The sequence below is a fragment of the Oncorhynchus keta genome, chromosome 5 (assembly GCF_023373465.1).
Source record: "Oncorhynchus keta strain PuntledgeMale-10-30-2019 chromosome 5, Oket_V2, whole genome shotgun sequence".
Lineage (NCBI taxonomy): Eukaryota > Metazoa > Chordata > Actinopteri > Salmoniformes > Salmonidae > Oncorhynchus > Oncorhynchus keta.
Window position 1 is genome coordinate 23,639,423 of NC_068425.1, and position 27,720 is coordinate 23,667,142.

Genomic DNA, 27,720 nt, shown 5'->3' on the forward strand with positions numbered 1-27,720 from the left:
AATTCTCTGACACTGCAATAGCTAAACACATAATAAATACAACTTATTACACTGTCTACAGCTATTACACAAAGTACTTAAGAATTACCACAAACTAAATGCTGCAAAGATTATCCATGGTGACATGTTCACGAAAGCAATCATTTCCCTTTGTCATCCTCCATTGAATTGCGTTAATGTTGAACGAATCTTCAATAAGGCATCGTTCTGGATGGGCAGAGAAAGAGGACATCTAGTGGAGTAGAGAAGACTGAAAACAACTCCCATTTCCCTCTTTACTCAGCGTCCCCCACCCACCCCACTCTTGAATATGTATCCAGCAGCATCATACTGGCTATCAATACCATAGTCAGACAGACACAGTTATCAGGTAGTAATAAATATTTTATTTTTTCCCATCAATTCAACATTAAAAATGAAGTTCATGACATACGTTCTCAAGGTTAGCTCATCTGTCCATATTAGTTTATGTGTAACAGTGTGTTGAATGGTGTGCATTTCTCTACATAATTATTTACAAGTAGAAGAAACTGCTCCACATAAATCATGTTGGCATGGCGATCATCGGCCTCCTCCATTAGCTGCTCCACCCCCGGACTGATCCTGAGCTCCTGACATCATCAGGAAGAGAACGAGGGGAACAATGTACATCCACTGGAGAGAGGGAGGCAGAAGTTAATGTTATTATCAAATGATACAAGATGTTAATCTAACTCAGGGTAAGACTACAAGCTGTGATTAGTGATGCTTCTCCTGCACAACAGTCCCACAGTTTCATCCCGTTCAATGTCCACCTCACTCAGCAAACGAGAGAAGGACAAAGAGTGGCTGAGAGAGTGAGGTGAACAGTGAAGTGAGACAATTCAGGGTCAATGCCAATGACAAGTGTGTAATAGAAGGAGGCACAAAATGACTGTGGTGACTTTGGCTACTTAAACTGTGATAATCTAATCCACTTTAGCAATTAAGGTGTGTATGTTGTCCAATCCTATTCTACCAGAGTGCTTCATCTTATTACTAATCAATGGGACACACCTGGATTAATTAAAGGTCTGCAGTGACAAAAAAAAACAGATCATTAGCATTGACCTTGAATGACAAGGACAGAAAGGGAGGGACAAACAGGAAAAATGATTAGTGAAAAATGTTAGCGTTAATCAAATCAGTTAACAGTATAACACATATATACATAAGCTTGCAAGAAGCAGAAGAGACACGGAGCGCGGCACAGACATAGGCTGACAGCCCAGAGTGAGTTGCTGAATGAGCCAAAGTGAGAACAGTACTTGAGTGGGAATCAGCTCTGCTGCTCGTCGGCTCCCCCTGCTGAGGGTTGTGCCGAACTGCTGGCCATGAGGAAGATTGCACCTCCCAGAATCAAATACCACTGGAACACAGCACAGCATAGCACTAAGTCAACAAACCGCACAGCACTGAGTCAACAAATGACACAGTCACAATCAGCAACACAAACTCAGACAACAGCACTGATTAAATCAAACACAGAAATGGAAGCACAGCACATAAAACAACACAGCACAGAGCCCTATACTGTGAATGCGGGTTGAGCAGTTAGTGAGGTAACGTTGGTCAACGGAGTTAAACTCGGGATACTACCCTGTTCCCATTCGGGTTAACTCAGGACTAACTCCATTTATCCTGAATGAAGTGTCTGAGCTGCAAGTCGAGGACCAACGCAATCAGATTCCCTCCCTCTCGCAAAGATTGCGTCACCATTCCCCTTCATTTGAGGAAGACGACTTTGTGTGTTAAAATACGTAGAGTTAGCGGCAGGCGGACAACCAATATCAACCGTCGAAGTACGGATAAAGCCTGAGCTGGAATGTGAAGCTAACTGAAGCTAGCTAGCTTTAGAAAACCCCGAGTAGCTTCCAATCGTAGCATACCCCACATATCCGGATTGGCTAGGGTTAGACAAAACAAAGACACCTAACATGCACATATACACTGAGTATACCAAATTTAGGAACACCTTCCTAATATTCAGTTGCACCCCCCTCTTTGCCCCCAGAACAGCCTCAATGCATTGGGACATGGACTCTACAAGTAGGGCAGTTACAGTGACCGTATTACTGCCACACCGGCGATCCCGAGTCATGATTACAGTCAAATTCCACGTGACCGTTTAGTCACGGTAATTAGGCTTCTCCAAGCTCTTATACGGCTGCTGATCATTAGTAGCCTACAAAACATGCTAACTGCCTGGTACTCAGCTCTCTACTGTCCCTCTAATCACTTTGACATCAATGCAAATGTAATTGAAAATCAAAACACATAATGAGAGCCCATGCGTGTGATGGCCTCTTAAACAGAGGAGGATCCTGTCAGCTTTCTATGGGCTAGGCCTACTATATTTATTTCTCAACTTTCATAATATTAAGCACATTGCTTCTCTTTACAACAGGAGATTAGCTGACCTGGCTGGTAAGAAAATGAACCACGTGAAAATCGTCCTCTATTCTCTATTTAAGTGCATAGATGACATGTATTTCTTCCCCCTGCCCGTTCCGACATGTGGATAATGGTACATTCTAAATCAAATACTAAATAATGGTGTGTGAAATTGAGTTATGTAAAGACAAGAATAAATCAAGAATAGTCTGATGGGTGATAATATTAGCCTATCACTTGTGAATGATGTGTTATTACTTGTGAATGATGCCCAGTTTGTGTGCAGTAAGGAAAGAAACAGTGCATGCCTTTTTTTGCGACTTTTTCAAATCATAGTCGCACACCTCATGTAGCCTAGTTGTGATACAAACCATATCAAAAGTGACCAAATAACTTCTGAAAATGATGCATATTAAATCAGCTTTTACAACGGGTTCAGAGCCTAACTGGCATACATACGCAGCATGTGAGTCAAGTTTGGGGGAAGACAATTGTCACCATAAAAATACACCTTATAAATAAATAAAAGCATTACATGCATAATCGCATTTGCGGTCACCTTTGAGAATGATATTTTCCCACTAATGGACAGCCGCACTTTTAGCCTACTGCGGTTATAATGTGAAGAAATGCCTAATAGTTTAGCAACATTTTAAACTAAACGTTCTGATCTGTTGTGTCAGCTTCATTGCTTAAAATATGTTTTTTGATGCTAGTGGTGGTATTCATTTGGGATCTATCCCATCCTACAACTGTCCCAGACTATTTTGGGAATATTTATTTCTCGCACAGAATAGGTCCATTTTTGTACTATGGGGGATTGACATAGTCTAGTGCTTTTGCTATTCGTTAGGCCTTCTCATCTTGTTGACTGACGAAAAGTAAATGTGGACAGTTCTTCCAATATCTTCAATATGCGCCTCGGAATTGGATAAGGACGTGCGCAGTGGCGTCCCCAAAGTGTCTGTCTTCACTTGTAGCCTGTGAGAAAGACATGATCACGTGACGGAGAGCCATTTGAGTGAGAGGTGCTTTGGATCATGCAGCCGGGAGAAGGGAATTATAATATTCAGCCCAAGGGCACAACGACCACTGGTGGCAATGGCATGGGCTTTTTAAGGAGCAGTATGGCCACACAAAGGGGATGCCACCAGGAAATTCGAGGCATTATCAAGTGCTTGTCAAATTGTGAATGAAAGACTGATGTGTACAACCTACGCAAGAAACAAAGCAGAGCTCATGCCTTTCCTGCGACTTTTTTCAAATCATCTTTAGTCGCATCATGCAGCCTTAGAATGTATTAAAAATCAAAACATATAGCCCAACATTTGTATCACAACTAAAGTTACATAAATCTCTAAATTAAGGAGTACCTGTTTCTTTGTTAATTTCTCAACACAGAATAGCCGCATGTGCGCACTCCCTCAAATCAAAATATCCTTTCAATTTTATTCAACCAATTGTATTCTTCATATTATAAAATAATATCAAATAATGCCACGGAATTCTAGCAAATCTTGTCTGCTAAATCAACTAGTGCAGGCCACAGCCACATGGCATAGCCAGATCAGGGCCTAACACAGAGTATGCTACCCTGTTCTGAAATAGACCACATTTTCTTCATGTCATGTTTCTTTAGACCTGTCTAAAATAAATAATGGATTTATTGTGATGGTGTAGGCTATATTACATGGATTTATTGTGAAGGTGTAGGCTATATTACATGGATTTATTGTGAAGGTGTAGGCTATATTACATGGATTTATTGTGAAGGTGTAGGCTATATTACATGGATTTATTGTGAAGGTGTAGGCTATATTACATGGATTTATTGTGATGGTGTAGGCTATATTACATGGATTTATTGTGATGGTGTAGGCTATATTACATGGATTTATTGTGAAGGTGTAGGCTATATTACATGGATTTATTGTGATGGTGTAGGCTATATTACATGGATTTATTGTGAAGGTGTAGGCTATATTACATGGATTTATTGTGAAGGTGTAGGCTATATTACATGGATTTATTGTGAAGGTGTAGGCTATATTACATGGATTTATTGTGAAGGTGTAGGCTATATTACATGGATTTATTGTGAAGGTGTAGGCTATATTACATGGATTTATTGTGAAGGTGTAGGCTATATTACATGGATTTATTGTGAAGGTGTAGGCTATATTACATGGATTTATTGTGAAGGTGTAGGCTATATTACACAGATTTATTGTGATGGTGTAGGCTATATTACATGGATTTATTGTGAAGGTGTAGACTATATTACATGGATTTATTGTGAAGGTGTAGGCTATATTACATGGATTTATTGTGAAGGTGTAGGCTATATTACATGGATTTATTGTGAAGGTGTAGACTATATTACATGGATTTATTGTGAAGGTGTAGGCTATATTACATGGATTTATTGTGAAGGTGTAGGCTATATTACATGGATTTATTGTGAAGGTGTAGGCTATATTACATGGATTTATTGTGAAGGTGTAGGCTATATTACATGGATTTATTGTGAAGGTGTAGGCTATATTACATGGATTTATTGCATTTTAAAATGTAGATGTTCCAAAAATCTCCATCAGTTGCTTGTAGGCTGTGTGTGGAAGACAGGAGATGCTAAATTTGTTTCTGTTAATTAACGGTAAATTACCGTGAGACCGGCAGTTATTTGCTTGACAATCACTGGCTTATGAAATGTCATTACCGCCACAGCCCCATCTACAAGGTGTCGAAAGCGTTGATGTCCTTTGGGTGGTGGACCATTCTTGATACACACGGGAAAGTGTTGAGAGCGGACAAATCCAGCAGTGTTGCATTTCTTGACACAAACCGGTGCGCCTGGCACCTACATACCATGTTCAAAAGGCACTTAAATCTTTTGTCTTGCCCATATACCCTCTGAACGGCACACATACACAATCCATGTCTCAATTGTTTCGAGGCTTAAAAATCCTTCTTTAACCTGTCTCCTCCCCTTCATCTACACTGATTGAAGTGGATTTAACAAGTGACAATAAGGGATCAAAGCTTTCACCTGGATTCACCTGGTCAGTCTGTCATGGAAAGAGCAGGTGTTCCTAATGTTTCGTACACTTAGTGTATATATATATATATATATATATATATATATAATGGAACAGAGCAGCTCAAGACTGAACAGCAGAGCAGAGTTTAAAAGACTTGAAGAGCCCACAGTGCAGGACACAAACCACAGATGTCTATGCACACTTACATATTTGGCAAAGAAGGATTTCTGCTCCTGTGGCTTGCCTCTCTTTTCATGTTCTATGTCCATGCGCTCAATAAACAGAGCAGTCTCCGGCCTGGGGGAGAGGATGATGAAGGGTATTGTTAGACAGAGAAAGGTTGATGTCGACCCAAAATAGTTAGAAAATCAAATCAAATTAAGATTTGATAGAGCCAGAACCATATTTCTGTGACCAGAACATCAATAAGGACTGATGACTCACTGGGGTGCATTGGTAGGCGGTATGATGGTCAGCGTAGTGTTAAAGGCCTCCAGATCAACTTCGTCCTCCACCTCTGTCCCCCGACACGCGCCTGGAATGGTCACTATGGAAACGCCGATGAGGTAGCCTGAGACATCCGTGTGGAGGGTGATGACATCGCTGAGGTGGGACTCAACTAAAGAGCACTGAGGGAGACAGAGAAGAAACAGATATGTTTACAAAAGAAAATGCCAATTAGGTGTGTTGTCTTTTTTATTTCAGCTTGCAATGAGGGTGAGACACACATACCGCTCTGACGAATGCCGTCAGGTAGCCATCCATCTGGCGCTCTGTCTGCCTGTCTGTCAAAGACACTCTGGGCACTCGGATTTTGTACAGACCATCCACAGCAGCCGCTTCCTGTGTCAGAGGGACAGGAGGGATACAGATTCAGAACAAAATCCTGACTGCTGACAGTAAACTCCAAACCACATCTGCCTCTACCTTCCTCTCCCACCTTCAGAGTGTTCCTGTCCTCCTCTGATAGCTGGCTCTGGGAGAGGGACACACTGGTCTCCCTCCCACCCCTTAACTGCAGAGCTCCACGCATACGGAACCGAGACACATCATCTGAAAGAAAGAAATGGTATAACAACACACGATGATCACCAAAATCGTGACCTTGATATCTCCTTCATTTGGTAAATGGAACCTTGAAGAATAACGTATCAGTTAGACAATACATACTCACCAACTTCAAAGGAATGCTCAAGAGGGACAGAGAATCCACTGAAGTCTGTGTCCAGCCCATCACCAGTCTGCAGAGAAGGAAATAGATGCAGTTTTACTAGGAAGAATAGATTCCGACTCTTGCTTACAGGTACACTGTGGTGAAACAAGCTTCCTGTTTAGATTAAGACACTGCGGAGCTGGAGCGAGATATGGCTTGGAAAACGTACCTCAATCCACAGAATTGTGTTGTACTAGGAATTGTCCAATTATCCCAAATGTTAGACCGAGAATGTATTTTTTAATGGTAGTGTCTGTCAGCCAATCAGCTCCTTTGTTGTCCCCCCTACTAAAATAAAATATTGGTCGACCAAGAGTTGTCTGTTCTTTCGACCAATCGATTGACACATCCTATGTGTTTCAACTATATACACAGAGCCTGTCTGATGCTTTAAGCGAACTGTTTGATGAAATAGTTAAGACACAAATGAGTAGAGGGAGTACGACTGCAATTGATTTGATTGTGCTGCCTGGCTCAGATTTGCTGCTCTGTGTTACAAAAAAAAGAGACAGCGAATGACTGTGTGACTAGCACTGTTGTCTCTCTCTCCTCCCTGCTGCAGAGACCACCACAGAACATCAGTGTGTATAGTGTTGTCTCTCTCGCCTTCCTGCTGCAGAGACCACCACAGAACATCAGTGTGTATAGTGTTGTCTCTCTCTCCTCCCTGCTGCAGAGACCACCACAGAACATCAGTGTGTATAGTGTTGTCTCTCTCGCCTTCCTGCTGCAGAGACCACCACAGAACATCAGTGTGTATAGTGTTGTCTCTTCCTCCTTCCTGCTGCAGAGACCACCACAGAACATCAGTGTGTATATCACTGTCTGTGTTGCTGAAGCTGCAACATAATTACAGCCATTTTTGACTGAAAAGTTCTGTTACCGAAATTCCTCATTTGTTTAGGAAAAACTATCCCTATTCCCTCAACCTGTGCTCTCTTTATGTGACATATGTATGCTTCGCAATCACGTGACCAATAGGGACTGACCTATAGCATATCATAATCACATCAATAAATTGGTTATAATAAACTCTGTACACCTTAACACATATGACAGCAAAATGAATGCAGAGGACATGACAAATAATCTTGAAGCAGTGGAACGTTTACTGGTTGCGCAGGAGGTAAAGGGGAAGCCAGATGGGTGGAATAAATTTAGCTAGTTGTGGAAAATACTGGAGATCAAGAAAAAGATGGTATGGCGCAAGCGCTGCGTGCATATTAGTCCTGTGTGTGCCAAACAGGTGCCATTAGACTACAATATAATTTTCCTGACCGTTTCGAACAATGTAAACAACACTAAATAAATTAGTCTGTTGTAATGTTTTTTTGTAAAGCCTTTATTACAGCAAAGACTAGAATAATTTGTGAATGCATTTCCGAAATGAAACGGTTTAGGCCAATTTTTTGTTTACGCTAATTAATGAAATCATTGCTTGTTATTTTAAAACTAAAATGCTTGATTCCATTGCTGTGTGATGACATGAACGGATAAATGATTGAGTGATGCAGTAGCCTATATAAGTATATAGGCCTAAATAAGTTATGTTGTTAAGACTAAACAGGATGCACTCTTTGGCCTAAAGCTTGATGGTGGTTATACGAGGTTGCTATACTATGCCTACTCATGATAATGACATTACTTATTATTGTAAGGACGATCATAATAATAATAGTAATAATAACAATTTGAAGGAGATCAAGGAAAAGGGGTTATTATTATCATAAATATATTTTTCCGGTCAATTTGGAACAGGGCAAACACTAATTATAAATAATGCCAGAGAGGCAGGCTGGTCTAAATTTTTTTTTGTTTAAGTGTAAAGCCTTTATTACAGCATAGCAAAGATTAAAAACAGCAGGATTTGTGAAATTGTTGGTGCACACAGAATCAGTAGGCTATCAACTAAACACTCAAATAGGCAACAGAAGCTGTCTTACATTTAACAGTGAGGCTATTGATTATAGACCTAATTAATTTGGCGTTTCCTCTCTCCTCATTTTTCTTAGACAATTAAGGCAAGGGCTGTTTTCTCCTCTAACTAGCTGCTGCCTCAGCCGCATTGTTCTCAACACCAATATGATGGTTTACTTTGATTAGCAGTCCTTCATTCTTCTCGGTGTAACAGTTGGGATAATGGGACATTTTGAAGTGTAACGCATTTTCTCACCCCCCGTGGTGTATTAACCTAAGCAAGAATCGAAACTATCCGACCCCAACGCAGATGTAAACAAGCGTAGGATCGGAATCTATTCTGGCTAGTAGTTTTACTTACTACATTGGCAGTTCCCAGGGCAGATCTGCACTATGGGCTGCAGAACTAATTTGATTGGCTTTTGAAAGTTGGGGGTAGAACATTTTTCAATAGAAGTGCTGCAAGCAAGAATGAGCAAAAAGTGCAGTAGGCCAACGTTAGATAGGGCCCCATTGGATGCTGTAATATAGATATATACCCTGGGAACACATTACAATGAGCAGTTCAGATGTAAGATGACATTTCCACAAATTGGTCCTGCCATTCAAACATTGTGGTATTGATCCGAATTATTCTTGGCTTGATTTACAGTGCGTATGTGTTGAACACATCCGCGCAATATTACAAATGACTACCATGGCGTGACAGAAATTGAGCACCACCAACCAAGGCTGTCAAAACCACCTACCTAGATAACGTTAGCTAACTAACTACGGCTAGCTAAACAACACAATATCAATCTAGCTAGCGTTAATATAACGCTAATTTTGCTGCCTACTTAGCCAACGTTGCGTTTGATAGACGTTGGTGAAAACATTATCTGCACAGTAAGTAACGCTGTATTTGATGCATATTGAACAGCTGTTTTGCATTCATGTGTTGTCTTCATTAACTCATTTGGCTAGTTAGCTAAGGTCGGACGGTTAGCAAGAGCTAACAGCAAGCACACTAGTTGTCTAAATTAATGGAATTAGATATTGGCAAAGAAAAAAAACGTGGTTTTGACATACCTTTCTGCCAGTGTTGCAACACGCAAAATCAGCACACAATATAAGTATTGTGGGAATAATTGACAGTAACAAAAACGACCGTGGAACTGAAGCCATTTTGTCGGACCGTGCGTCAAAGTAAGCATGAAACTACAATGTTACGCGATGACGTAATACACTGGAGAACGAGCACCTACCTATAGTAAACTGCAGGTGGCTATAGAGTAGCGTTGACAGCAAACTTCATACAGGACTGTTGAAATGTCTAAAACAGAAGATTGAAAAACGAAAGGAAGGCCAACTCTTTGGTGACTCAGGTGTGAAACGCCAACCCTCACAATTCAATAATGCTTAGGCCTAAATGTAAGAAATTATGTATTGTAGCGAAACGCACAGACGTGTCATGTGTGTGTTAGGCTATTAGCTGGTTGTGTTGAATCTACCATTACCCAGTGTTCGCGGGATCCAACATGCCAATTAACCTGCTATATGCCAATCACGGGAATGCCTGTAATGTTGATGCCGGGCTTCCTGGTGGTTGGCGGAGTGGCGTGGAGGGGGGTTGGGCAGGGGGATGGAACATTGGAAGTTAAGACAAGGTTTAGCCATTGTTCTTTCTCTTACGTCTGGCCTTCACAAGAGAAGGTCACGGTTGTTTTATAGATTGTCCTTCATTTATTTGGCGTGGGCTACGGCCAAACAGTAATCTGTGTGAAATTAGGTTAATAACTTGTAAACTCAATCCTCTGTCTGGACAATTGTTCCTCTATGATGTAGTCAGGTCATTAAAAAAACAAATACATTACAGTTCCTCAATGTAGGATGCAAGCATTTTTGTAAACATGTGGTTTGCGTGTATTTGAATTTGAATACATTTTTTATGTTGTTTTAAAAAAGTCGAATAAGATAGTACTTTATTAATCTCCCAACGGGGAAATTTGATAAAACAATAAAACACAACAAAGGACGCACAGACGCTAAAAGCAGAACATCAAACGAATATAAAACGAAGTGTTCTTGTGACTTATTGAAGAACACGTGATTAGTCTTGTTCAAAACATAATGTGTTGAGCTCCCATTCTTTGCGTTTTAATTTCACTGTCTTCATATATTACCCTTCTTTTACTAAATAATTGATAGGCCTAGGGTTATCCGTGAGACTAATTATGTATGTTATGGACTTCAAATATATTATTTGCTGTGACATAGAGAGTGAGTGCGAGCCTAATAGTAAATCGGCTACACAGATACTCACATTGTCACACATTCAATACAAGCAAAAGGCCCAGGAGTGTAGTCATGTACCATCCTGTTTCACTTGAAACCTGTATATTTTACCTTCCTTCCCAGGATTCCTGTTTCTGTCTGAATGTGTGAGCGTTGCTTATGGGACATGGCAACTCCCCTGCAATGTGATTCTCTCAAATTCTTGCTTTGAATCCATTCCCTCTCGCTGGGGCTGCCCATCACTCTCTGTCACCACTCTCAGACAATGGTACTGCCTCTCTGTACACCCCTCCATACTATTCTTAGGACAATCAGCACCATGTACACAGCATGTCCCTTCATGTGAAACTGTAGAATGACCTTCAAAAAGAATAATCTGGATGCATCACGAAACTAGAGCGAAATAAGATTTTCATGTAATTTAATCCACAGAGTAAGGATTGTTGACATATATTTGACATTTTTTATCTTAAAGCATAATTGAGAAATAATTAATTGAATTTGGAATATTTTTTACATTTTGGCCTTACCCAGGCCTCCTTTAAGACTCCATAATGTTTCATCTGTAGCTGCTACAAAGCAACAATTGGTGTCAACAATCCTTCCAAAAGACCCTTCTATGGATTACATTTAGTGGAAATCTCTGAAATCACCTTCTTTTGTTGTAGTTTGTGAGGAATCATCCATTAATATCTTATGAGCCCCTACTGAGAAGTTAAGAACCTTGGAAGATCAGAGTGGGTGCACCAGTTGGTGTATGGTCCTTAACTTGTATCCCAAATTAGAATTTTAGTGTTAAAAGTATCAAGTGTCAACCTCTACTATGGATCATTCAGTCCACTCCGGTCAGATCTATAGTAGCAGTTCAGGTCCATTCTATGAAATCCAAATAAAAATCCATTTAAATTACAGGTTGTAATTCAACAAAATAGAAAAAATGCTAAGAGGGATGAATACTTTTGCAAGGCACTGTACGTTGTTATTCTGGCACCACTCGGCCAGGTCTCTGACCTCCTCCCTTTAGGCTGTCTCGTCGTTGTCGGTGATCAGGCCTACCACTGTTGTGTCGTCTGCAAACTTAATGATGGTGTTTGAGTCATGCCTGGCCACACAGTCGTGGGTGAACAGGGAGTACAGAAGGGGACTGAGCACACACCCTTGAGGGACTCCAGTGTTCAGGATCAGCGTGGCGGATGTGTTGCTACCTACCCTCACCACCTGGGGGCGGCCCGTCAGGAAGTCCAGGATCCAGTTGCAGAGGGAGGCGTTTAGTCCCAGAATCCTTAGCTTAGTGATGAGCTTTGAGGGCACTATGGTGTTGAACACTGAGCTGTAGTCCAGGCGGGAAAGGGCAGTGTGGAGTGCAATAGAGATTGCATCATCTGTGGATCTGTTTGGGCGGTATGCAAATTGGTGTGTGTCTAGGGTTTCTGAGATAATGGTGATAATATGAGCCAATGCCAGCCATTCAAAGCACTTCATGGCTACGGATGTGAGTGCTACGGGTCTGTGGTCATTTAGGCAGGTTACCTTAGTGTTCTTGGGCACAGGGACTATGGTGGTCTGCTTGAAACATGTTGGTATTACAGACTCAGGAACATGTTGAAAATGTCAGTGAAGAGACATGCCAGTTGGTTAGCAAATGCCAGGAGCACACGTCCTGGTAATCCGTCTGGCCCCACGGCCTTGTGAATGCTGACCTGTTTAAAGGTCTTACTCACGTCGGCAACGGAGAGCGTGATCACACAGTCGTCCGGAACAGCTGAAGCTGTCATGCATGCCTCAGTGTTGCTTGCCTTGAACTGAGCATAGAAGTGATTTAGCTCATCTGGTAGGCTCGTGTCACTGGGCAGCTCACGGCTGTGCTTCCCTTTGTAGTCTGTATTAGTTTGCAGGCCCTGCCACATAAGACAAGCATCAGAGCCGGTGTTGTACGATTCGATCTTAGTCCTGTATTGCCGCTTTGCCTGTTTGATGGTTTGTCGGAAGGCATAGCAGGATTTCTTATAAGCTTATAAGTCCCGCACCTTGAAAGCGGCGGCTCTACCCTTTAGCTCAGTGCGAATGTTGCCTGTAATCAATGGCTTCTGGTTGGGGTATGTGCGTACAGTCACTGTGGAGATAACGTCCTCGATCCACTTATTGATAAAGGCAGTGACTGATGTGGTGTACTCCTCAATGCCATCAAAAGAATCCCGGAACATATTCCAGTCTGTACTAGCAAAACAGTCCTGTAGTTTAGCATCTGCTTCATCTGACCGCTTTTTTATGACCAAGTCACTGGTGCTTCCTGCTTTAATTTTGCTTAGACACAGGATTCAGGAGGATAGAATTGTGGTCAGATTTGCCAAATGGAGGGCAAGGGAGAGCTTTGTATGCGTCTCTGTGTGTGGAGTACAGGTGATCTAGAATTTTTTTCCCTCTGGTTGCGCATTTAACATGCTGATAGAAATGAGGTAAAACTGATTTAAGTTTCCCTGCATTAAAGTCCCCAGCCACTAGGAGCACCGCCTCTGGGTGTGATGTTTCCTGTTTGCTTATTTCCTTATACAGCTGACTGAGTGCGGTCTTAGTGCCAGCATCCGTCTGTGGTGGTAAATAAACAGCCACAAAAAAAATATAGATGAAAACTCTCTTGGCAAATAGTGTGGTCTACAGCTTATCATGAGATACTCTACTTCAGGCGAGCAAAATCTAGAGACTTCCTTAGATTTTGGGTACCAGCTGTTCTTTAGAAATATGCACAGACCGCCCTGTCTCGTCTTACCGGACTGTGCTGTTCTTTCTAGCCGGTGCAGCGTATATCCCGCAAGCTGAATATCCATGTCATCATTCACCCACGTTTCGGTGAAACATAAGATGTTACAGTTTTTGATGTTCCCTTGATAGGATATTCGTGATCGTACCTCGTCTAATTTATTGTCCAATGATCGTGAGTTGGCAAGTAATACTGACGGTAAAGGCAGATTTCCCACTCGCCGTTGACGGATCCTTACGAGGCACCCTGCTCTGTGTCCTCTGTTCCTGCATTTCTTTCTCTTGCCAATTACGGAGATTTTGGCCTTGTCGGGTATCTGAAGTACATCCTGTGTGTCCTGCTTGTTGAAGAAAAAATCTTAGTCTAATCCGAGGTGAATGATCGCTGTCCTGATATATCTTCACTAAACAGGTGGGGCACCACTGATTTTGTTGGATAAACCTGGGTCAATGGAAACTTGCCTAAAGTGTCTTGTGTTAGACAGTCAAAAGTGATATAGAGAACAGTCAGACAATCAACCTGTCAATCAATGCTAGTCGGAGTGTCAATCAATTAGCTAATGGGCTGGCTCCCGCCCTACTGTGTTAACCAATTAACAGTTTCCAGCCGGGTCGTCCTCTTCGTTACTGCATCCAACCCCCATTCACCTCTATGCTGTCTTCCTTTCCTTCTCACCCTCTACCCCTTCCTTCTTTCCTCAGAGCTCCTGGATCCCCTCTAGGTGTCATCTGACAGCCTTTTCCTGGGGAGGGGGACTGAAGTGGAGAGGGAGGAGGGAATAAAAAGGGATGAAGGAGGAAAAGCAGACACTAACAGACAAGGAGTGAGGGAGACACAGTCGAAGGAAGAGATAGACACACTATCGCAGCTATGCCCGAAGCCAAGAAGCCAGGTAAGCAGGTCCTACATATCATAAGCTTCAGTACTGTTGTACAGCTAGTGTCCTCTTTGGACTTCTGTGTATCTATATTGGTCAGTGTTCTTCCTGTCATCGACCGAGACAGACTCTCTAGTACTCCCATAGGCTGGTTCCCTACGTAAGATAGTATGTTGTTGATAATGGGAGACATTGTTGTGTTTGCACTTTATACCCCCATAGCGTTCAAAGTAGTAATATATGAAGTTTATTGGCATATCTGTTGGGAAATGTTACGATAAGCATGACAAAGTGATGAAATCATCTGAATTCACATAGGTTGCATTCATTATAAAGGTAGAGTGAGGTAAAGAGAAAAGTGGATGGTAGGAAAGATAGTGAGAATCTGCATGTTTTTGTGATGGTGGAGAGTCCAGGCAGTGTCAAGGTAGAGGCCTATCTCGTCTCAATAGTTAGTTTGGAACTTTTATTATTATAGACATTATGATAAGGGTTTTGTTAGGTCTATGGTTAGAGTGGATAGTTAGTTAAAATGTTGTTGACAGATATTTGATCTAGTGAACATCTACAAACCATTGATTTGGCACTATCAAAAATAGCACATATCTGTTAAAATGAGGTTATAGATCATAATAAGGTTCATGTTATTATTTGCACAGATCTGTGCTCTTTTACACCACAAAGTCTTCCCATGTCTGTAATAGACCCACACTGTTGATATGGGGGAAAAGTGGTTCAAGTGTGAGGACTTGTACTTAGTTGGCCTATATTCAGACAGCATTAACACCAGCAATACGTAGGTCTTTTATGCATGGAATTAGTTGTTGTGAAGACCTAGACATTGCAGCTCCGGCATCTGTTGACAAAACATTGCCATAAGTGTCAGTGAAATGTATTGCCCGTATGTAGTAATGTTTGTCTATCTGAGGGGATCTAAAATATGTCATGGTCTCTTTTCAACAGTGACCACTGTAAATCACATGGCAACATGACATTTGAGAGACTCAAACAGGGAGGGAGGGAGAAGAATCATTCTTAGAAAGAAAGGTGCTATCTAGAACCTTAAAGGGTTCTTGGGCTTTCCCCATAGGAGAACTCTTTGAAGAACCCTTTTGGGTTCCATGTATAAGCCTTTCTACAGAGGGTTCTACCTGGAACCAAAAAGCGTTCTACCTGGAACCAAAAAGGGTTCTCCTATGGGGAAAGCTGAAAAACCCTTTTGAAACTCTTTTTCTAAGAGTGTAGTGTGGAAGAACAGAGTAGAGCAGTAGCATAGTAAAGCATACCGATAAGATGAGGGGAGAAAGATGAACGAGATGAAGTGTCGGAGGAGGTTATGCCATGTCAGGTGTGACCTCTTCACATCACTTCTCTGCACCTCAGAGGCTCAATCTATCTGACCCTGATTGCCTGAATTTTAATAACAGATCACCCTATATACAAACTTAATACTGTGATATAATTTGCCACCTCAGGTGTAAGTGTGTATAATGTTACTGAACTCTTTCATTGGGCTAACCGATTAATGTGGCCTGTTTGGATCCTTACCATAGATTATTAACTATATACAGTAAATTCATTCAAAGGACATACAATATCTTGTACTGTGTTTACTATATGTTTTTATTTTTTAAATTTTTACTGTACTCTGTCATCTTACCTTACACACCCTTCATTTCACCACTGTTATTCCTGTTTATACTGCCTGCCTGGCCGGCTCGGAGTAATCCCACACCAATTTCTTTATGTCTCAGCCATGTGTTGCCAATCTAACATCATGACATCATGTAGATCGTGTTCCTGTCACCACATTAATTCCATCCTTTAGACTGCACTCCCTTACTTTTCCACCAACCCCAATCCCCCCCCCCCCTTTGAACTTCAACTCAGCCCCGGAGCCTTCCCCTCCCCCATGATGACTGTCTGGTACTCAAGAAGCCACTGGGACATGGAGAAAGCACGCTTCCCGATAAACAGCATTAAGAATAGTTCTGCAGCCTGTGTGCTTAGCCTGAGGAAGGGGATTGAGCATACCAGAGAGGGAATACCTAAGCTTGGTGGAAAATATGAATATTTTATCAGAGATATTAATGATTAGCCATGAATGTCTTGTGTTTTGGACATACAGTATATGATTGTGAGACACATCATGGTATCAATTACACTCAGGCAATATGAGGGGTGATAACAGGTGAAGAGTTGTTTGTTGACACTGCTTCCCTTCATCAGGGGAGCAAAAATAACACAATGAATTATTGGCTGTAATGCAGTGAAAGATCAGCATCTTTACACCCCCCTCCCTGGGGGTCTGGAGCAGTAGACCGGTGCAGGGAAATGTCCCTAATAGAGTGTTAAGATATTCCACCGTGTTTTGCGGTGGGGCCATTTGATTAGTGAAAGTTTAGGGTTTCATGATCCCTTCAAGTGGAGGCTCTTCAGAAGGGGAGAACCATCCTAATCAGTGAATAAAACTTAGTGAAAAATAAATAATAAAACAAATAGTGAAACATTTAAGTGATCTTTTTTAGATAAAACTCTACTGAAGATATTCACGTCACCAAATAACTGATGAAATCACTCTGTGAAGGTCTACAGTAGCCTTAACAGCACTCTGTAGGGTAGCACCATGGTGTAGCCAAAGGACAGCTATTTTCCGTCCTCCTCTGGATACATTGACTTCAATACAAAGCTTAGGAGTCTCATGGATCTCACCCCCTTCCATAGACTTGTACAGTAATTATGACAACTTCCGGAGGACGTCCTCCCACCTATCAGAGTTCTTGCAGCATGAACTGACATGTTGTCCATGGATCAGAGAATTAATCTAAAACTGAAAGTATAAGCTACAGCTAGCTATAGCACTGCAGTGCATAACATGTGGTGAGTAATTGACCCAAAGAGAAAGACAATAGTTTAACAGTTTTGAACAAATTAATTTGGTTGAAACTAAGGAACTAAGGAAATTAAGGAACAGTGTAAACATGTTGTCTGGAATAATGAATCACACTTCAACATCTGGCAATCGAATGGATGAATCTGGGTTTGGTGGATGCCAGGAGAACGCTACCTGCCCGTATGCATAGTGCCAACTATAAAGTTTGTTGGAGGAGAAATAATGGTCTGTTTTTCATTGTTCGGGCTAGGCCCCTTAGATCCAGTGAAGGGAAATCTTAATGCTACAGCATGCAATGACATTCTAGATGATTCTGTGCTTCCAACTGTGTGGCAACAGTTTGGAGGGGGGGGGGCTTTTCCTGTTTCAGCATGACCTAATCGCCCAACATCAGTGCCCGACCTCATTAATGCTCTTGTGGCTGAATGGAAGCAAGTCCCCGCAAAAATGTTTAAACATCTAGTGGAAAGCCTTCCCAGAAGAGTGGAGGCTGTTATAGCAGCAAAGGGGTGACCAACTCCATATTAATGCCGATGATTTTGGAATGAGATGTTCGACGAGCAGGTGTCCACATACCTTTGGTCATGTCGCATATGTTGATGTTAGCTAATATGGTGACAATGATGCAGGCTGTGTGTAGCCCTTATGGTATGAAGGTTTGGCTTGGAAAGGTTTTTTCGCCTGGTCACAGACAGCTGTTGTGTTGTGCACTGAAGTCCTCAAGTGAAGGGAAAATGTGAAAGGAGGAGAGTGTGTAGATGTGATGATGCTGTTTGTATGGCTGCTATGAAAGTGAACTGTGTGATCAGGGGTGTATTCACTCCACCAATTCTGTTGCAAAATGTTTCTTAAACAGAAGCAAATTGAACTAAACGGGATGGACCTACCTGTATTTGTCCAATTAAAAACTTGTTTTAGTTGCAAAACATAATGTTTTTAAACTGTTTGGACTAATGATTACACCCTAGATCAGTTAGGTGCATGCAAGAGTGTGCAATGCTATATTGAATGTGTCACTGTCTGTCACGTTGATTACACCAATTTGTCTCTTGACCTGTGCACCTACGTTAAACTTTAATTTGTAGGCTAGTGCGTAGCAAAATCATGATGGGTATAGGACAAATTCAAATATCATGCCGTAGTCTAACCCTATCGCTGTTACACGGAACGGAGCTTGGTGAAAGGAATATGAATGACAGTCAACCAATATACTGTAATAGAATTAAGGCCCTTAAAATGAACCGTCCTCCCTAATCTTAAATGGCACCGACTGCCACTGACCCGCTCTACCCACACCTCTCTCCACACCCCTTTCCACCCCTTATGGACTGGGCCCTGCTGCTTGGACAGAGTGGCAGGGAAAGACTGGCTTCTCCTGAGCCTCCTCTTCCACACCCTGCCCTCATGAAACCGAGGCAGTGAGTATAGCATTACCTCATACCAGGGCCGTCACCATACCCCCCCATGTATGCAGCTCTGGCTCGATGGATTACAGACAGATGCAGAGTCAACAGAGAGCCAGAGGAGTTCACAATCAGAGTGTGAACCGTTAAGCCCCAATATGTCATTAACTAAGACTTTATAAACACTCTGTAAGCATTTTGTGGCGGATAGGGACACTGGCAGTAGTATTTGGTAATGTCCTCTAATGTAAAAGTGTTTTTCTGCGCTTTGAGCCAGACCTATTTTAAGCGCCCTCTGGTAAGGCATGGAGAGAGATGCGGAGGGAATGGTAATGAATGGAGATAGAAGACATTTTGGGATGATATTTATGGGGTCTCGTTTATTCCATTCTGCAGATTCTACTTCCCTAAAGAGGTGTCATTTTCCTCTGTGCCAAAGTGGTTTTTGTTGAAAGCTTTCTATTTACAAGACGTTCTAAAATACATATTTACGACAATACCAAATAGTATTTGGTATTGTCCTCTCTCTCCGTTTACTTCTCTACCACTCCTATTACCATGTCTCATCCTCTCTCCTCCACTGTTCCACTATAGACCTTCACCCCAGACGCGTGCCTGCAGATGGGGGAGGGGTAGCGGAGAGAGACATCACTTGAGGAATGCATACAGGCTATAATTCTTATCATCATTACTGTCTAATAAAATACGGTGTGATATACTACCCTCCCAGGTTCCCTCCCAGGTTCTCTCCCCTCTCTTCCTATGCTCCCTTACAGGCTTACCTCAGTACTGTAGTACCCTAATAAATGTCCTCCCACCTCTTCCTGTTGCCATGTTGGAAAACATGAAAGTGGTTTGTTAAACAGGTGAAGTTATAGTTGCCAGCCCAGTGACTTCTACAGCCCACACATGCTGTGTTAAAAGACAGCTGAAGCAATTACACAGCACAACTACTGCACAGTGGAAACAAATACACCTGGCTGGGACCCACCACAACCTCCGCCAAGTTACAACCACAAATAAATACTACATTAGAGTGGTATTAATGCTATTCATAGCAAGACCTGATGCCAGCAATATTGGCCTGCATACATGTTATGGTATTCATTAAACTTACATTACTCTCCCACCATGCCTACTCCCCCCCCTTCTGCCTTTGTCCAGAAAACACTATGACATATATACCTCTATTTTATTTTACCTTTATTTTACTAGGCAAGTCAGTTAAGAACAAATTCTTATTTTCAATGACGGTCTAGGAACAGTGGGTTAACTGCCTGTTCAGGGGCAGAACGACAGATTTTGTACCTTGTCAGCTCGGGGATTTGAACTTGCAAGTCCAATGCTTTGACCACTAGGCTACCCTGCCGCCCCAACTCATATCATCGGAACTGTCAAATAAAACCGCCAAATGATGGAGCGATATAGAGAGCAGAGGCTTAAGTGTACCCCCATGCTGCCAAAAGCATCGCTCTCTTCATCCTCATCATAAAACGATGAAACTCCATCAGTCACACTCTGCCCCCAGCATAGATGCCCGCCAAATGCCAATAAAACCATTGATACTCCACCACACGCACAGCGGTATAAATAGACCCTTTGAATATGAATCTCCCCTCGGAGTCCTAATGTGAATATGCCCGCTTGGTGCTATAGTTATATATATATTTATGAAATGTGAAAATGCCTGCATTATACGCAGGTTGACGTTGATTTTCATGAATCTTGCCCTGTATGCAGAACTGAGCTTTTTCCAGTCGATGGGCCATCTGCAAAGTCAAAATCGTCTGTATCGTAAAAATGAATGAAAATAATGAGCTTTTTGGTCATAATTTAAGGTTAGGGTTAGGCATTCGGGTTAGCAGTGTGGTTAGGTTTAGGTTTTGATGACTTTGTGACTGTGCCAGCTAGTGACCACACTTCAGAACTGCATCCAGGGTAAGATTCATGACAATAAATTCCAACCTGCGTATTATACCATGGTGACTTTTATAGATAAACAAGCACATGCTGATGTCTAGATAAACATGTTAATTTGTATCACATACTGTAGGTTATGCACTTAGAAATATAATTACTAATTGAAGTACAATACTAGATACAACTACTAACACTGAACATTTGGACTTTATTAGCCCACACAGGAGGTTAGGTTTAGGTTTAGGTCCTCATATTGAAGACCACAACTGATGTATAGATCAATCTTAAAATGATCTACTTTGGTTTAGAAACAAGCATCAAGAAGCCTCTAAACACAATAAATTCATTTGATTTGGTGAAAATCACCTGTTTGGACCTAACTTGCTTACTTCTTTTTCCATGTGGTTTCTTCCATGAAATGATGGGAAAAAACCTTTGGCTCAACTTAACCCACTCTCCCATACTGATATGCATGATTTTTTGGGGTGTGCAGCATCACATGTGAGTAATGTTATGAGTAATGAGACATGTACGGTGCATTCGGGAAGTATTCAGACCCTTTGACTTTTTCCACATTTTGTTACGTTACAGCTTTATTCTAAAATTGATTAAATTAATTGTTTTCCTAATCAATCAACACACAATAGCCCATAATGACAAAGCAAAAACTGTTTTTTAGAAATGTTGGCAAATGTATTACAAATAAAAAAGATACCTTATTTACATAAGTGTTTAGACCCTTTGCTATGAGACTCGAAATTGAGTTCAGGTGCATCCTGTTTCTATTGATCATCCTTGAGATGTTTCTTCAACTTGATTGGAGTCCACCTGTGGTCAATTCAATTGATTGGAGATGATTTGGAAAAGCCTGTCTATATAAGGTCCCACAGTTGACAGTGCATGTCAGAGCAAAAACTAAGTCATGAGGTCGAAGGAATTGTCTGTAGAGCTCTGAGACAGGATTGTGTCGAGGCACAGATCTAGGGAAGGGTACCAAAACATTTCTGCAGCATTGAAGGTCCCCAAAAACACAGTGGCCTCCATCATTCTTAAATGGAAGAAGTTTGGAACCACCAAGACTCTTCCTAGAGCTGGCCGCCCGGCCAAACTGAGCAATCAAGGGAGAAGAACCTTTGTCAGGGAGGTGACTAAGAACCCGATGGTCACTCTGACAGAGCTCCAGAGTTCCTCTGTGGAGATGGGAGAACCTTCCAGAAGGACAACCATCTCTGCAGTACTCCACTAATCAGGCCTTTATGGTAGAGTTGCCAGACGTAATCCACTCCTCAGTAAAAGGCATGACAGCCTGCTTGGAGATTGCCAAAAGGCACTTAAAGGACTGTCAAACCATGAGAAACAAGATTGTCTGGTCTGATGAAACCAAGATTGAACTCTTTGGCCTGAATGCCAAGCTTCACGTCTGGAGGAAACCTGGCACCTTGAATACAGTGAAGCATGCTGTGAGGATGTTTTTCAGCGGCGGGGACTGAGAGACTAGTCCGGATCGAGGGAAAGATGAACGGAGCGCTCAGGCTTCAAACTGGGCGAAGGTTTACCTTCCAACAGGACAACGACCCTAAGCAGCCAAGACAACGCAGGAGTGGCTTCGGGACAAGTCTCTGAGTATCCTTGAGTGGCCCAGCCAGAGCCTGGACTTCAACCTGATCGAACATCTCTGGAGAGACCTGAAAATAGCTGTGCAGCGATGCTCCCCATCCAACCTGACAGAGCTTGAGAGTATTTGCAGAGAAGAATGGGAGAAACTCTCCAAATACAGGTGTGCCAAGCTTGTAGCGTCATACCCAAGAAGACTTGAGACTGTAATCGCTGCCAAAGGTACTTCAACAAAATACTGAGTAAAGGGTCTGAATTGTTATGTAAATGTAATATTTTTTTATATACATTTGCAAACATTTCTAAAACCTGTTTTTGCTTTGCCTTTATGTGGTATTGTGTGTACATTGATTGGAGAAAATAACAATTGAAAACGTTTTAGAATAAGGCTGTAACCTAAACATTTTTGGGAGAAGGGAAGGGGTCTGAATACTTTCTGAATGCACTGTATGTCAGACGTATGTCACACGTCAATAGGTTGTAGATATCTCTGCGGTGTTGTGAGGGTCACCAAGCGGCATTAACACAACATGTTGCCTTTAACTCACGGTTGTAGACGTGTTAAAGTGTCATGCCTGCTCCCTCTCCCCCTCCCTGGTGCTCGAAGGCACCAGGCTCCTCAGCGTCACGCACACCTGCCTTCCCCTGTCATGCGCATCAGCAATTATTGGTCTCACCTGGACTCAATCACCTGTGTCATTACCTCCCTTATATCTGTCTGTCTCAAGCTCTGTTCCCTGGTTCAGGATTAATGTTTGTATGTCATTGTGTGCCCCTCCCCCCGTGTGCTGACGCTGTTCCTGTCTTGTTCCATGTCTGTTCCTCATTAAATGTTCAACTCCCCGTACCTGCTTCTCTACTCCAGCATCGGCCCCTACATTAAAGAGCCTATAGGCAGGTATTTCAGAAGCTCTCTAACATTGGCTTAGGAAAAGGAATCCTCACCAAGCATACTGTAGATGCATTACCGCAAGGCTAAAATATATAACTCTAATGGTAGTATAAAACAAACATATGTTATTTTAAAGATATCACAGATTCAACTCTTTAAGACAACTCTTGCTAATGTGAGCTGGGTCAGTGATGAAATTAGCGAACACTTCAAAGATTAAGCCTTTGAGAGTGACGTATAAAATGAGGCCACACATGGCAGTAGACTGTCTATGGCATACTACTACTGTATCTGAGGGAGGAGAAGCACACAGAGAAGGAAGAGGGGGAAATGTCAAGAGAGATTAAGAACATTCCACAGAGGTTACCCTTCAAAAGAGAGAGAGAGCGAGGGAGAAGTCGAGGGGGAGAGTGCTGAGAGAGTGTGTGTGTATATATATATATATATAAGAAATACTCAGGCTACAAATGTTGAAAGATTCTGTATATTTTGAGAAAGAATATGATATCCTTAATCCATATAACCCTGTGGTTGAAGACGTGCACTTTCATTTACTGTATAGCATAGTTCAAAAGCCAAATGCCCCCCTCCCATGCATTTCCATTTCTTATTGAATGGTAAAGAACTTGCCATTTTGATTTGTCCCTGATTTAATCTGTTAATCTCAAATGATGATGATAATATAATATGATGGATTTTTCCCAAAAAGATGAAGCACCACTTTTCAGAGCATTGAGGCTGAGGCATGAATACAGAGAGAAGAAATATCCTCCGTCATACATATATATATATATATGTGTGTGTGTATACTGAACAAAAATATTAACGCAACAGGCAACAATTTCAAAGATGTTACTGAGTTAAAGTTCATATAAGGAAATCAGTCAATTGAAATAAATTCATTAGGCCCTAATCTATGGATTTCACATGACTGGGAAAACAGATATGGATTTTGGTCACAGATACCTTAAAGAAAAGGTAGGGGCATGGATCAGAAAACCAGTCACTATCTGGTGTGACCACCATTTGCCTCATGCGGCGCAACACATCTCCTTCGCATACAGTTGATCAGGCTGTTGATTGTGTCCTGTGGAATGTTGTCCCAATCCTCTTCAATGGCTGTGTGTAGTTGCTGGATATTGGCAGGAACCACGACGCCATACACGTCTGTGGTTTTGAGGCTGGTTGGACGTACTGCCAAATTCTCTTAAACGACGTTGGATGCGGCTTATGGTAGAGAAATTAACATTAAATTATCTGGCAACAGCTCTGGTGGACATTCCTGCAGTCAGCATGCCAATTGCACGCTCCCTCAAAATGAGAGCTGTGGCATTGTGTTGTGTGACAAAACTGCACATTTTAGAGGGGCTTTTTATTGTCCCCAGCACAAGGTGCACCTGTGTCACGTTCTGACCTTTATTTCCTTTGTTTTGCCATTATTTAGTATGGTCAGGGCGTGAGTTGGGGTGGGCAGTCTGTTTGTTTTTCTATGATTTTGGGATTTCTATGTTTCGGCCTAGCATGGTTCTCAATCAGAGGCAGGTGTCATTAGTTGTCTCTGATTGAGAATCATACTTAGGTAGCCTGGGTTTCACTGTTTGTTTGTGGGTGATTGTCTATGTTGATTGCTTGTCAACACAGTTCTCATTAGCTTCATGGTCGTTATTTCGTTTATTGTTTTTGGTATAGTGTGTTTCAGTGTTCAGTGGTTTCTTTATTAAAATTCATGATGAACATATGCCATGCTGCATTTTGGTCCTCCGATCCTTCTCGCCTCTCCTCTTCAGATGAAGAGGAGGACGTCCGTGACAACCTGTGTAATGACAATGCCGTTTAATCAGCTTCTTGATATGCCATCTTGGCAAAGGAGAAATGCTCACTAACATGTAAACTGATTTGTGCACATCATTTGAGATATATAACCTTTTTGTGCATATGGAACATTTCTGGGATCTTTTATTCCAACTCATGAAACATGGGACCAACACTTTACATGTTGCATTTATATTTTTGTTCAGTATATATTTAGAGGAAGGCTTGACAGTGATGGGGCAGCTTGGGTAGAGAAATTTAGGAAATCAAACACTGGTTCATCAACTATCTCACAGGATATTTGTTAAATATACACCATGGTATCCATCTCTCCCATGACTAAATCTGATGGAGCTGACCCTCAAGCCCTCAACTGAACACTTCTCACCATATCTGACCCCTGATGGCCTTTCTCATTTACCTCTCCCTCTCGCTCCTTCTCACTTTCTCTCATTTCTCGGCTCTCTTTTCTCTCTTTCTCTCGCTCTCATCTTTTCTGTCTGTCTGTCATTCTGTCTGTCTGTCATTCTGTCTGTCTCCCCCTCGCGCGCTCTATGACTTAACGCTGTACTTAGAACTTTTGGTATGAATACGACAGACAGACAGACAGACAGACAGACAGACAGACAGACAGACAGACAGACAGACAGACAGACAGAGACACTGAGCTGGCCTGTGATAGAGAGAGTGCTGACAGGTCGTAACCAGAGAGAAGCCTTGGCCAAACTGGGCTGAAGGCCTGAAGGAGAGAAGGGGTTGTGTGTTGGTCTAACCAAAGACAATCACTTGTCAAATTCCGGCCTGTTTTTATAGTATCCTAAGGCATCATATTTAGCAATGGAATCTAGGGATGGTCTCATCTATCAATTTCTGCTATCATACATTTTCATGGGAATCTGAACAGGGGATTTGACTGGTAACCACCATCCTGGAACATACTGTAGTATAGGGACAGGATTTGTCATTTTGATTGCTGACTTCTACACTGTTGTCACAGAGGAGACCATGCAGTGATAGTCACTACATGTTCCATATTTCTCCCGTGCTTTACAACAGCCACTCATCCTGTGTCATTTAACAATGCCATGATGGGTGGTTAAACAAATGCTTTGTGCCAGCTTAGTACACAAGGCCTTGTCATCGGGGCTTACCGTCTCATGCCATGTGCTCAATGGTGCATAACACCCATCCCAGTCAACAATAGTGGACTGAGCAGCAAATGGAGCATCAGCACTTCACTGACCCACTTACCCTCCATCTATGGACTGGGCCTGCTAAAAAAGGCTCAGAACCTGGGCTAAAGAAGGCTTTTAATGCCCTGGGCGTCAAAGACCCCCTGAGACCTAAGACAGTGGGTGTTGCCAGGAATAAAACTAGATGTGCTGAGAACGCTAACATATTGCTGCCTGAAAAACAAACCTTTTCAAAAATAGATGTGTCAGTTGATCAGTATGCCAACACTGAGAACACAGCCAGGGTCATTCAGCACAACCAGAGTGTCAAGGCCAAGGCTGAAATCTCAGAATCACAGTTCGGTATACTCATGGGACAATAGTTCTGAAAAGTCAGTTGTGATTGATCAGATGGAGATGGTTCGGGAGACTTGGTTGATGTTCTACATTCTGTGGTTGGGTAGTTTAATGGATTTAGCTGACTACAAACCCCAAGGCACTGAGACTATTTATGTTATCACTTTAACAGGTGCTCTGAACAAGGACACTGGCTGTACAAATTATAGCTTTGGATGGCAGATCCATGTGTCCGGCCAGAGTTTGAGCCAGAGATCATTACCGTTACTGTGTGGTTCAGTTTGTTTGTCAGTAACTAAGACTTAATCTCTACAGTCATTGTAAATGACATCGCCAAAGTCAAGGATCGGTAGGATAGTCAGTTACTGAAAAATATCAAAGAACGCAGCCTCAAGACTAAGATGCTTTTGATAAACCCTATCAAAACCCTAATAGCCTCCAACAGTCTACTCAGCAAATTGGATGCAGTCTATCACAGTGCCATCCGTTTTGTCACCGAAGCCCCATATACTACCCACCACTGCGACCTGTATGCTCTCGTTGGCTGGCCTTCATATTTATCGCCAAATCCACTGGCTCCAGGTCATCTATAAGTCTTTACTAGGTAAAGCCCCGCCTTATCTCAGCTCACTGGTCACCATAGTAGCACCCACCCATAGCACGTGCTCCAGCAAGTATATTTCACTGGTCACCCCCAAAGCCAATTCCTCCTTTGGCCGCCTTTCCTTCCATTTCTCTGCTGCCAATGACTGGAACGAATTGCAAAAATCACTGAAGCTGGAGACTCAATTCTCCCTCACTAACTTTAAGCAGCAGCTGTCAGAGCAGCTCACAGATAACTGCACCTGTACATAGCCCATCTGTAAATAGCCCATCCAACTACCGCATCCCCATACTGTTATTTAAAAAAAAAAATTTGCTCCTTTCTACCCCAGTGTCTCTACTTGCACACTCATCTTCTGCACATTTATCACTCCAGTGTTTAATTGCTATATTGTAATTATTTCGCCACTATGGCCTATATATTGCCTTGCCTCCCTTATCCTACCTCATTTCCACACACTGTATATAGACTTTTTCTATTGTATTATTGACTGTATGTTTGTTTATTCCATGTGCAACTCTGTGTTGTTGTTTGTGTCGCACTGTTTTGATTTATCTT

At 42.0% G+C, this 27,720-nt stretch overlaps 2 protein-coding genes and 1 long non-coding RNA gene across 12 annotated transcripts in view; 2 read left to right on the forward strand and 1 right to left on the reverse strand.

Moving 5' to 3' along the window:
* Window positions 1–363: 363 nt before the first annotated feature.
* LOC118375359 (ER membrane protein complex subunit 10-like) lies at window positions 364–9,815 on the reverse strand. 2 transcript variants are annotated; one of them, XM_035761886.2, is made up of 8 exons: window positions 9,655–9,815; window positions 6,628–6,694; window positions 6,394–6,506; window positions 6,186–6,296; window positions 5,898–6,082; window positions 5,660–5,750; window positions 1,287–1,387; window positions 364–654 (listed from the first exon to the last, which is right to left on the reverse strand). In XM_035761886.2, the coding sequence occupies exons 1-7, from the start codon at window positions 9,748–9,750 to the stop codon at window positions 1,298–1,300; spliced, it is 753 nt and encodes a 250-aa protein (XP_035617779.2). In that variant the 5' UTR covers window positions 9,751–9,815; the 3' UTR covers window positions 364–654; window positions 1,287–1,297. The 2 variants fall into 2 exon arrangements, with proteins under 2 accessions (XP_035617779.2, XP_035617778.2); XM_035761885.2 differs by lacking the exon at window positions 1,287–1,387.
* Window positions 3,844–4,949, forward strand: LOC127930070 (uncharacterized). 8 transcript variants are annotated; one of them, XR_008136642.1, is made up of 4 exons: window positions 3,844–4,284; window positions 4,318–4,614; window positions 4,681–4,779; window positions 4,813–4,947. It is a non-coding gene; the product is annotated as an uncharacterized LOC127930070 (long non-coding RNA). The 8 variants fall into 8 exon arrangements; XR_008136644.1 differs by having other exon boundaries at window positions 3,844–4,251; XR_008136649.1 differs by having other exon boundaries at window positions 3,844–4,218.
* LOC118382538 (myosin-binding protein C, fast-type-like) overlaps window positions 9,319–27,720 on the forward strand; it is a 54,041-nt gene continuing 35,639 nt past the window's right edge. Inside the window, exons 1-2 of one of the 2 annotated variants that reach the window (XM_052519158.1) lie at window positions 9,319–9,471; window positions 14,320–14,510. In XM_052519158.1, coding sequence (XP_052375118.1) covers window positions 14,489–14,510 — 22 coding nt within the window. In that variant the 5' untranslated portion in view covers window positions 9,319–9,471; window positions 14,320–14,488. Of the gene's footprint in view, window positions 9,472–9,833; window positions 9,951–14,319; window positions 14,511–27,720 lie in introns of those variants that run through there. The other variant, XM_052519159.1, reaches the window with a different exon arrangement.

Coding starts and splice junctions, on each gene's coding strand:
- LOC118375359 (XM_035761885.2), bottom strand. CDS start 9,750: ATGGCTTCAGTTCCACGGTCGTTTTTGTTACTGTCAATTATTCCCACA. Junction 6,507..6,627: donor TGAGCATTCCTTTGAAGTTG/GTGAGTATGTAT, acceptor TCTTTCTTTCAG/ATGATGTGTCTCGGTTCCGT. Junction 6,297..6,393: donor AGGACAGGAACACTCTGAAG/GTGGGAGAGGAA, acceptor CCTCTGACACAG/GAAGCGGCTGCTGTGGATGG.